This window comes from Pongo pygmaeus, chromosome 6, assembly GCF_028885625.2.
Source record: "Pongo pygmaeus isolate AG05252 chromosome 6, NHGRI_mPonPyg2-v2.0_pri, whole genome shotgun sequence".
NCBI classification, from domain to species: Eukaryota; Metazoa; Chordata; class Mammalia; order Primates; family Hominidae; genus Pongo; species Pongo pygmaeus.
Window position 1 is genome coordinate 150,228,465 of NC_072379.2, and position 11,893 is coordinate 150,240,357.

Sequence of the window (11,893 nt, forward strand, 5' to 3'; positions counted from 1 at the left end):
GAGCCCCTGTCAGTCCGCCCATCCCGACTCCCCTGCAAGGGAGCCAGTTCAGAGGAAGGTCTGTTGGAGACAGCACCAAACACAGACCTGGAGATTTTTAATGCACATACAGGGTTTGCACAGGCTAGAAGGGGGCCTCAGGAGAGCCCCAATAGGAGTGTGTCTTCATCAGACATCACCCGGCTGCCGCTGTCGGTCCGCTTCTCTGCATTGGGAATTGCAGCATCCACACCTGCATGCGGAGCTGGGCCTCCTGCTGCCAGGGCTACCTGGCCTGAGTTAGAGCAGAGGCGCGCCCTCTGCAGGCTGGGACATCTGCTTTCAGGCCCTCTCAAAAGGCCGTGGACATCTGGAAGGAGAGGTTTGGATTCAGAGGCTTCTGGTGGTTCGGGGACGGGCCGGTTCTGGCCAGGGCCCTCCCCAACCCTTCTCTTGCCTTCCACCCATCCCTGGACCCCAAGCAGCTGTGACTGCTCACAGATCCCGGGGCTCACCTAGTAGAGCACGCCCTCAAAATCCAGCTGCAGGTAGCGGAGCAGTCGCGGTGGCAGGGGGAGGCGGGGCAGCGCGTGGGGCAGGCTGCCCTCCAGGTGGGAGCGGAGCGCACAGCGGCTCAGATGCTGCAGCGACCTGGGCTGCCTCACCAAGGCGAAGAGGGAGGAGTAGAAACGCTGATGTTTCTGGGGGCAGAACAAGGGGCTCAGTGAGGGGCAGCCTCAGACAGGTAGTGCGGGCTGCTCCTCCTCACAGGGTAGGCTGGTGAGGGGTGGGGCATCTACGGGAAGGAACCTCTTAGAAACAATTAATATCTGTGTTCACTCTGCAAGTTCTCTCTTCTGGGACATAAGTGCGTCTTTGGGTACTTTCTATGGGGGGCTGCGGTTTAGCGGGTGGGAGTCTTGGGGCCAGGATGAGAGGCTCTACGTTCAGAGCCTTGGGATCTGACCTGCAGAGTTTCAGGAGGCACCAGGCCGACGGCCTCCTCGGGAAGCTGCACAACACTGTAGGTGTTCATCAGGACCTCGATGGTCCGAGGGCACGTGCTCCAGCGCTCCAGCACCTGCGGGAGGCAGAGACGTGTTGGGTCCCCAGTCAGTCCACGCAGAATGACCAGACAGCTCCAGAATAGTTGTTGTGGGTTGAACTTTGTTCCCCAAAAGATATATTGAAGACCTAACCCCCTGTACCTATGAATGGGACCTTACTTGGAAATAGGGTCTTTGCAAATGTAATCAGGATAAAATGAGGTCATTAGGGTGAGCCCTATTCAATATGACTGGTGTTCTTATAAGAAGCGAAAACAGAGGCACAGACACGGACATAGACAAGAAGGCCACGTGATGACAAAGGTAGACAGTGGAGTGGAGTGACACGTGTATGAGTCAAAGGACACCAAGGATTGTGGGAAACCACTGGAAGCTACAAGAGCACCATGGAACAGGTTTTCCCTCAGAGGCTCCAAAAGGAGCCAGCCCTGCCCACATCTGCATTTCAAACTTCCAGCCTCCACTGCTGTAAGGGAACTACATTTCTGTTGCTTTAAGCTACCCAGTTTGTTGTACTTCGTTTGATCCAGGAAGCCAATACAGCAGCTAACCTTTCTATTGTGCATAACTCAGGCCAGATGGTTTTTCTAGCACTTTACACGTATGAACTCTTCACTGTTGTCCCTGCAAGGGATGGACTGTTAATATCCCCATGTTATTATCCCATTTCCTTCATTACAGCCAAGGGAAACTGAGGTACAGAGAAGTTAATTAACTTGCCCAAGTTGTGATTCCCACAGTCCAGGCCTGGAAGCATGGCCCCTTGCCCTTAACCACATCACCATCCTGCTCTTCTCTCTGCCTCTACAAGGTTCTGGGCTGGGTTTTCTGCTGGCTGGAAGGGGTCCCTGACCTGTGGCTGGAGCTCCTGAGCAGATAAAAAGATCACAGAATCCATCCAATGCCAAGTGAGGGTAGAGACAGCCACGAGAGGGGGCCACGGAGTGGGGTGGGGCTGGGTAGGGGACTCACAGAGGGAGGGCTGGGCTCTGGAGGCAAGGGAACCCCAGAGCCAGGAGGGTATTCAGGGAGAAGTGACAAGGCAACCCGAGGCTGATGGACTGCCTGCAGGAGCAGGAGAGGATTTGGTAGGAGCAGGGATGGAATCTAGTTGGAGCCAGATTTATGCTTTCATTGGTTCATTCAGCAAATATTTATTGAGGGCCTACTATGTGGCAAGCACTTCGAATCCAGCAGTGGGGAAAATAAAGTCCTTGTCATCCAAGAGCTCCTATTTCAGAGGGAAAACATAATAAACACAGAAGTCATCACTCACAGATCTGCTGCTGCAATGAAAAATAAGAAGGGGCTGGGCATGGCGGCTCATGCCTGTAATCCCAGCACTTTGGGAGGCCAAGATGGGTGGATCACTTGAGGTCAGCAGCTTGAGACCAGCCTGGCCAACATGATGAAACCCCGTCTCTACTAAAAATACAAAAATTAGCCGGGCAGTAGTGGCATGCACCTGTAATCCCACCTATTTGGGAGGCTAAGGCAGGAGAATCTCTTAAGCCTGGGAGGCAGAGGTTGCAGTGAGCCGGGATCGTGCCACTGCATGTGTGGGTGACAGAGTGAGACCCTGTCTCAAAAAAGAAAAAAAAAGTAGGGTCAGGGGACTGAGCATGGTTGGGGAGGGCACTGTCCTAGATGGAGTGGTCAAGAAAGGTCTTTGAGGTGGTGGTCCAATGCAGCAAGCGGGCAAGCCATGCAGTGGAGCAGCCTGTGGACAGACCATCCACGTGGTCAGAAAAGTGGCCTGACAGACACTGGCGCTATGATGCCCACTTGTGCCTGAACTCGGTACCTAAAGCAGATTCGTGCCTCCTCCACTGCACTCCTACATGCATCTCTACAGGTGATGGCCACAGAGTCTTTTAAGATCTGAAAACAGCTAAGTACTGTCTTTCAGGCAGTATCTCACACACAACCCACACGTGGCCAAACACACAATTGCATCTAATAGTGGGGGTTTAACAGCCTCTGTCTGCAAGGAGAGGAGACCCTTCTGTCTGTCAGATGAGAGTACTGATGAGAAGTGGGAGCAGAAGGCCTGGCCTTCCAGGGGTCCCTGGAGAAAGCATTTTACACACCTGGGGCCTCTGCTTCTAGCCCTGCATCTGAGCAGTGCTCACCAGTCTGTCCCGGGAGGCCTCTTTTCCTCACTCCTCCTCCGAGCTAGGGAAGAGCAGGCTGGTTCTCTCCAACTCTCCTCTCCACCTGCCCCTCAGGCCCATCTCTGTCCTTCCTGGCCCATGTTGACCCCCACCTCTGCAGTGGGCTCAAGTAGCTCGCTGTGTCTGGAATGCCTGCCTCTTCCTCCTCCCTCCCGTCAAAGCTGCCCCTCCCAGTTCCGCCTCCTCCAGGAAGCCTGTGCGGCTACACCAACCTGCTTTGCACTTCCATATCCAATGATACCCTCATTGGGATGATGCCAAGCAGCTTACCAAGTGCTTTCTCATACATTACATAACAAGAACAACACTAGCTAACAAGTGTTAAGCACTAGGCTTGATGTGTATTAACTCTTCTCACACTAACCCTATGAAGAAGGCATAGTGTCATATCCCTATGTTACAGATGACAAAACTGAGGCCTAGGGAGATTCAGCGACTTGCCGAAGGCCATACAGGTAGTGCGTCTGGCTCCAGAGCCTATACTCCTAGTCACCACTGACCTCAGAAGTTGCTGGGAAGACTGAGGAACTCCTGTAACAAGAAATACAGCTTAGAGCAGTGCCTGGTGTGTGGTCAAGGCTGTGCTTGCTCCGACTGTTCCCCAGGGCTCTCCTACAGCTTTCCATCCTGTTAGGGAGAGGCTGTATCACATGCAGTGACTTGCCTACACCCACACGAACAAGCATCAAAGTCACATCCCGGATCCAGGTCCCCTGAGCACCAAGTCCAAAGTGGTGGCTCCTAGAGAACCAGCTGGGGCTGGCGTTTCATCACAGATGGGCGGTGGAGGCTTCTGTGCAGGGAGGACAGAAACCGCTCAGCTGGCAGGGCTGCAGATCATGGAAAGGGACAAATGGGGTACTTTGCTCTGCCAGCCCCTTTGGCCCCAGAGACAGGCTGAGGGGTGGAGCAGGACTGTGGGGTCCCAGGAAACTCTTTCGCTGCGCCGGACCCTCCTCCCGCCCCTGCCTGCCGGGGAAATCATTAGCTGTCAGAGCTGCCGTCAGATTACAGGGAATTGCTTGTCTCCTAATTATCTAGTGTTAATAGGAGATTAATTAGTGTTAATTGTTGATTTTCTTGTATTTTCCCAAAGGGGAGACCAATCTGCCGAACTCTTGGGCTGTTTAATTATTTGGTCTTGCTTAGGAATCCAGACAGATGCTTCTAGGTTTGTGAGCAAAGGGGAGAGGCTGGGATAGCAGGGGTGGTCCCAGGACAGGCAAGGCTGGGTGGGACAAGACTCTGGGCTGGGTCAGAGGGGACCTGTCTACTCAGAGGGTGGTTTCAGTTCTGACCCATCTCCTCTGAGAACGGATGTCCCCAACCCAGACCCAGCGCCCTCCATGACATTATCTACGCCCCTCCAGACACCACACAGCATGGGGCAAGTCCCCCTCACAGGGCATCAGTAGCACAGGTCTTCAAGTTGAACCTACTTAGGGGAAATTAAGATAAAGTAGGATATAAATTGAAATTGACAGTGAAAGGCATGTTCACAGGTGCCAGGACAGTGGCAGCTGTTCTGGGGGCTGTAGGTCCTACCAGATTCTCAGAAAGTGGGACCATGTCCATTTGCAGACATTTCAGGGGACCTTGAGCCTCCTGAAACAGGCTCACCCTCTTCCCTTGGAGAGCCTCTCCTGCATCTGTCACTGAACTGATCCCACTGCTAGTGGGAGTATCTTCAAATGCTATTTTCATCAGTTTGCTGTGCTGATGAAGACCCTTAAACAACGCCCACCACCTACATCAGCCCTGACTTCTTCTGTCTTTTTGGATCCTTTATCATCTGGCCCCACTGCCCCCAGTCCACCTTTATCACACATGCGCAGTATATACATGCACATACGTGCATGAACACATGTATACACACGCACACCATGTGTACACATGCACACACACATGCACGCACACACATTTCCCACTGATCTGTGTCTTTACCTTGACCCCTATTTGGGCTTTGCTTACATGCTGAATGAAAGACAGACCGAAGGAACCAATCTATGTGCATAGGCCACATTCCAAAGCAAACCGGAGCGCAGCCCTAGGTCTCCCCGTCCCCTCACCATGGTGGCCCTCCTGCTGCCTGTAGCCCCCATACCTTGGGGAGGGCCCCTGGCCAGACACGGACGGCGCCATGGTTGAGCAAAGCCCGAACCACGTGCTCAGGGCTCTGGGCCAGGGCTGCAGCTGGGCCCTGCAGAGCACAGTGCAGGGGCGTGTGTCCCCCATAGTCCATGGTGTTGGCGCTGACACCACAGGACAGGAGCAGCTCCACGACAGCTGCATGGCCACGGCGACAGGCCAGGTGCAGGGGTCGCTGCTTGTCCTGGTCGGCAGCATCAGCGTCTGCTCCAGCTGAAAGCAGCAAGCTGCACAGCTGCAGGCAGCGGGTGGTGGTGGCCTCAGCATCGGCGGTGGACTGGCAGCGGACGTCACAGGCAGCCAGCAGTGGGGTCCAGCCTTCGGCATTGCGGGCATCAGGACATGCCCCCCGTCTTAGAAGCAGATCTGCCAGCTCCACATGGCCAAGCCGGGCGGCCACATGCAAAGGGGTCTCCTCTTCTTCCTCGGACCGACCATCCACTCTCGCTCCAAACCTGAGGAGCAGCTCCGCACACCTATTGGGGGGAGACGGTGGTGGGGAGGAAAGCGGGCACGGACCCCCGGCAGGAACACACTTGGGTGGCTCTTGGTTCTGTCTTCCCCCACCCACCCTCCATCCTGCCCATCACCGGTGGTCATCCCGGCACCATTCTGCAAGATCAACAGTACCCTTCTTTTTTTTTTTTTTTTTTTTTTGAGACTGAGTCTTGTTCTATCGCCCAGGCTGGAGTGGAGTAGTATGATCTCGGCTCACTGCAACCTCCACCTCCCAGGTTCAAGCGATTCTCCTGCCTCAGCCTCCAGAGTAGCTGGGATTACAGGCATCCACCACCACGCCTGGCTAGTTTTTTGTGTATTTAGTAGAGATGGGGTTTCACCATGTTTGCCAGGCTGGTCTCAAACTCCTGACCTCAAGTGATCCACCTGCCTCGGCCTCCCAAAGTGCTGGATTATAGGCATGAGCCACTGTGCCTGGCCAACAGCGTCCTTCTTTAAAATCCAAATACTTTTTGTTGGGATAATCCACTAAATCATCTGTGGGAATAAACGTCACCAGCAGTTATCACATGAGTGGTTAGAACAGGCGCCTGCTGACGGTTTTACGTGTCGTAGCTAATTTCATCCTCACTACATTCCCTTGGTAGGCTCTCTTAAGACACTCGTGCCACAGAGGAGGAAACTGAGGTTTGAGGATCTCATGCAAGTTGACATGGCTAGTAGCGGTAGGGCTGCTATTTGGGTCCAGGGGCAACAGGAGTGTTGGGGGGCTCTGCACGCTGGGACTGGAGGAGGAAGGGGGCGTGGGGCCTGACAGTGGGCGCACATGGAAATGGGGCAGTGGGACAAAGAACAAGACTGATTGGCTGGGCACGGTGGCTCATGCCTATAATCCCAGCACTTTGGGAGGCCAAGGCAGGTGGATCACCTGAGGTCAGGAGTTTGAGACCAGCCTGGCAAACATGGTGAACCCCCGTCTCTACTAAAGATACAAAAATTAGCCACGTGTAGTGGTGGGCCCCTGTAATCCCAGCTACTTGGGAGGCTGAGGCAGGAGAATCGCTTGAACCTGGGAGGTGGAGACTGCAGTGAGCCGAGATCGTGCCACTACACTCCAGCCTGGGTGACAGAGTGAGACTCCTTCTCACTCTATTTCTCAAAATAGAAAAATAAAAAATAAAAAAGACTGAAATTGGCCAACTAGATTTACTCCAAGATGGCAAGAAGCACAGGGAGTCACAGCAACGTGTGTGCCTCACTTCAGGGCTTCCGAGGTGGTTGTGAGCAGCACGTGAGACAACCCCCAAAAACCTGTCATCATAAGAGCTCAAAATGACCACACTTGGCAGGCGGAGTGGGAGGTATAGAGGGTGATGGATTGTGGGAGCTCATTTCATTATCCTGTCTGACTTTCTATATGTTTAAAAGTCTCCATAATAATTTTAAAATACATTTGTTTACTCACAAAGGAAGGAAGGATTATCACTGGGTGTGATCTCAGGGAGGCTGGTGGGAACATGGTCAGAACTAAAAATGTGGGATTATGTGGAACCTCACTATCTAGTGGTAGCCACTAGCCACCTGTGGCTATCAAGTTCTTGAAATGTGGCTAATCCTAACTGAGATGCGCTGTGTTATATGCATGCCTTTTTTTCTTCTTCTTCTTCTTCAGAAACAGAGCCGGCTAGGTGCATTGGAGAATCACTTTAGCCCAGGAGTTCAAGACTATCCTGGGCAACAAAGTGAGACCCATCTCCACAAAAAATTAGCTGAGAATGGTGGCGTGGGCCTGTAGTAGTCCCATCTACTCTGTAGGCTGAGGTGAGAGGATTGTTTGAGCCCAGTAGTTTGAGGCTGCAGTGAGCTATGAACGCACCACTGCACATCCAGACTAGGTGACTGAGAGAGACCCCATCTCTCTCTCTTTTTTTTTTCTTTTGAGATAAGGTCTCTCTCTGTCACCCAGGCTGGAGTACAGTGGCGTGATCTCCACTCACTGCAACCTCCGCCTTACAGGCTTAAATGATCCTCCTACCTCAGCCTTCCGAGTAGCTGAGATTACAGGTGTGCACCACCATGCCTGGCTAATTTTTGTCTGTTTGTTTGTTTGTTTTTTTGAGATGGAGTTTCCCTTTTTCGCCCAGGCAGGAGTGCGGTGGCACAATCTTGGCTCACTACCACCTCCACCTCCTGGGTTCAAGCGATTCTCCTGCCTCAGCCTCCGAGTAGCTGGGATTACAGATGCCCGCCACCATGTCCAGCTAATTTTTGTATTTTTAGTAGAGACAGAGTTTTGCCATGTTGGCCAGGTTGGTCTTGAATTCCTGACCTCAGGTGATCCACCCGGCTTGGCCTCCCAAAGTGCTGGGATTACAGGTGTGAGCCACTGCGCCCGGCCTCAATTTTATATTGATTACATGTCAACATGATAACACTTTGGATATGTTGTGCTAAATAAAATATAATTAATTTAACCTGCTTCACAGATATTTGTACCCACACGTCCACAGGAGCATTATTCACAATAGCCAAAATGTGGAAGCAACCCAAGTGTCCCTCAACGGGTGAATGAATAAACAAAATGTGCTATCCACATATGAAGGAGTGTTATTCAGCCTTAGAAAGGAAGGAAATTCGGCCGGGCGCGGTGGCTCATGCCTGTAATCCCAGCACTTTGGGAGGCCGAGGTGAGTGGATCACGAGGTCAGGAGATCGAGACCATCCTGGCTAACATGGTGAAACCCTGTCTCTACTAAAAAATACAAAAATTAGCCGGGGGCGGTGGAGGGCGCCTGTCGTCCCAGCTACTCGCAAAGCTGAGGCAGGAGAATGGCATGAACCCAGGAGGTGGAGCTTGCAGTGAGCCAAGATCGCGCCACTGCACTCCATCCTGGGCGAAAGAGCGAGACTCTGTCTCAAAAAAAAATAAATAAATAAAAATAAAAATAAGGAAGGAAATTCTGAAACATGAGACAACATGGGTGAAGTCTGAAGACATCATGCTAAGTGGAATAAGCCAGTTACAAAAGGACAAATACCACATGATTCCACTTATGTGAGGTCCCCAGAGTGTTCACATTCAGAGACAGAAAGTAAAATAGTGATAGCCAGGGGCTTGGGAGACAGGGTGGGGTGGGTGGTTAGTGTTTGATGGGGATAGAATTTCAGTTTGGGAAGATGAGAAAGTTTGGAGATGGATGGTGGCGATGGTTGAACAACAACATGAATGTGCTTAATGCCATCGAACTGCACACTTAAAAATGGTTACAAAGGGCTGGGCGCAGTGGTTGGTGCCTGTAATCCTAGCACTTTGGGAGGCCAAGGCAGGCAGAACACAAGGTCAGGAGATTGAGACCATCCTGGCTAACATGGTGAAACCGCGTCTCTACTAAAAATACAAAAAGTTAGCCGGGCATGGTGGCGGGGGCCTGTAGTCCCAGCTACTCGAGAGGCTGAGGCAGGAGAATGGCGTGAACCCGGGAGGCTGAGCTTGCAGTGAGCCGAGATCGTGCCACTGCACTCCAGCCGGGGAGACAGAGCAAGACTCCGTCTCAAAAAATAAATAAATAAATAAATAATGGTTACAAAGGTAAATTTCATGTATATTTTACCACCATTTTAAAAATTAATTTTACATATTTGTCTTTTTTTTTTTTTTTTTTTCTGTGAGACAAAGTCTCACTTTGTCTCCCAGGCTGGAGTGCAGTGGCGCAATCTAATCTCCGCTCACTGCAACATCCACCTCCCAGGTTTAAGCAATTCTCCTGCCTCAGCCTCCCGAGTTGCTGGGATTACAGGCACCCGCCACCACACCCAGCTAATTTTTGTATTTTTAGTAGAGACAAGGCTTGGGCATGTTGGCCAGGCTGGTCTCGAACTCCTGGCCTCAAGCGAGCCACCTGCCTCAGCCTCCCAAAGTGCTGGGATTACAGGCGTGAGCCACCGTGCCTGGCCATTTGTCATTTTTTTATAGGGCTGCTAGAACATTCTAAGTTGCATATGTGGCTCACATTAGGTTTCCACTGGGCCACACTAGTAAAGAACACATCTTCAACCATAGTATGATTAAGTCTATGGAATCCTCTAGAGGCTGATGAGATGAACAAGAAGGAGAGGGTCCATGAAAGGAGAACCCCACGGTCAATAATTTGGCAACTTTCAGAGGCAAGAGACAAGACCTGCAGGTGTGCAGTCAGTAGAGAGAGGGCCTCTATAGGATGTAGAGTTAGTTCACAAAATTGTAATTGGGATCCCATCCTCCAACGTTCCTTACACATGGGTTGCAATTATTTATGTCACTGCAAAGGACTATTCTCTACAATAAATGATACATTGGCACATTTGGGTGTATTCATCAGTTTCTTGGGAGTTTAGTTAGTGAGAGTCCCTTGAGCCCATGATCTGAGGGTGCCTTACCAATAAGGAGATTCTAGACCTGTCATGGAAAACCAGACCCTACCCAGAGGGACCCAGGCAGGTCCTCACTGGGGCCACCATCCTCTACTCCCTGTCTGGATCATTGGACAGTAAGCTCCCTGAGGGCAGGGCCTCAGGGACTTAGTTGCTGTTGTGCTTAGCACAGTGCCTGGAACATAGGATAAGCTCAGAAAGTGTTTTTAAAAACTTTAAGCAACACCACGTCCCCATAATGGAGCCAGGCAATTTCCCAATGCGGGCCATGCAATTGCATCCCTGCCACAGCCTCCCTCCACCCCTGGGAGACCAGAAAACTGTCCAAAGTCCAGGCCACTCCAAAGTTCATGGGGTCAACAGGTGGATGACTTGGGAAGTAACTGCACCCTGACCCGTGCCCCCAAGCCTGGACTGCTCTGCCCCAGGTCCCTGACATTTTCCCCCATCCTCCCTGAGAAGGCCTCTTTGCTTCCCTTCAGAGTGGAACTGGGGGTTGGGGTGAGGGGTCACTCACTCAAGGGTGCCAGGCCCCCGGCAAAGATGCAGGGGGCGTTTCCCATCCTGGTCAGCGATGTTGGGGTCGGCTCCCGCCACCAGCAGCACATGAACACAGGCAGTGTGGCCTGCAGCACAGGCCTCGTGCAGGGCGGTGCGGCCCCCAGGGGCACTGTCTGGCCTTGCTCGCCGTCTCAGCAGCAGCCGCAGGACTTCGGTGTGGCCACGGCTGGCTGCCACATGCAGTGGGGTGGTCAGCTCCTCTTCGTATGTCAGAGACCAGAGTCCTAGGGAGGGGAGACGTGGACCTCAGATCCCCAGGGAAGGCAAAGACCTTCCAGCCAATGGGGTGAGGTGGGCAGAGGCAGGAAGAGGGAGCCCAGAGCTCCATCTGCAGCCTCCCCTCTCTCCCACTGAGACCCCCCAGTGCCCCGGCCCGTACTCAGAGCACGGATGTTGAAGCGGAAATCCCTCCATCGCTCTGGGTCGCTGGTATCAAAGATGGAATCAGGAGCCAGGCCAGTACTGGAGTCCGCGAGGATGCGGGAGACACAGCCCACGTCCCCAGCCAGCACTGCCTGCCAGAAGGCAAGGGCAGGTCCTGAGGCTGTGCGGGTGACGATGGGTCCTGGGCCAGACTTGGGGTGCTCCTCAGACCCTCTGCTGGGCTTCTCCACCAGCCTGGCACAGAGGGGGTGTCTGTCATCGAGGGGCTCTCCCTGCCCCTTGCACTCTTCTGGAGACCAACTCATGAGCATGTGGGTGGGGAGAGGGGAGTGGGGAGGAGGAGAGGTATATGCCAAAGGCAGAGAGAGAGAGAGCAGGAGGGAAATACAGACAGACAGAGGGCCCCTGTGTCCCACGCCCCGAGGCTGACCTGGCCACGCATCTAGCAGGAGCTATTCTGGGCTCCACATGACTATGTTCCTGGGCCAAGGTTTAGGCTATTGGGCAAGCTTTGAGGTCGGGGAGAAACAGCCGGGGGCTTCTCTTTCCCTCAAGCTCTTAGGACGTCTGTGGCCGAGGCAGTCAGCCCAGCCCCCTGGTTCTCAGCACCCCCCAGATGCCCCTCACCCCTCTGGTGGCTGCTCCAGCGAGGCTCTGCGGCCCGGCTCTCCAGCAGCAGGTCGGCTGTGCTGTGCGGGGGGAACAGCTCCT

At 53.1% G+C, this 11,893-nt stretch overlaps 1 protein-coding gene across 2 annotated transcripts; it reads right to left on the reverse strand.

Moving 5' to 3' along the window:
- Positions 1-66: 66 nt before the first annotated feature.
- ASB10 (ankyrin repeat and SOCS box containing 10) lies at positions 67-11,747 on the reverse strand. 2 transcript variants are annotated; one of them, XM_054495024.2, is made up of 6 exons: positions 11,178-11,609; positions 10,755-11,022; positions 5,325-5,844; positions 947-1,060; positions 495-680; positions 67-349 (listed from the first exon to the last, which is right to left on the reverse strand). In XM_054495024.2, the coding sequence occupies exons 1-5, from the start codon at positions 11,491-11,493 to the stop codon at positions 495-497; spliced, it is 1,404 nt and encodes a 467-aa protein (XP_054350999.1). In that variant the 5' UTR covers positions 11,494-11,609; the 3' UTR covers positions 67-349. The 2 variants fall into 2 exon arrangements, with proteins under 2 accessions (XP_054350999.1, XP_054351000.1); XM_054495025.2 differs by lacking the exon at positions 947-1,060 and having other exon boundaries at positions 81-349; positions 11,178-11,747.
- Between the last annotated feature and the right edge of the window lie 146 nt (positions 11,748-11,893).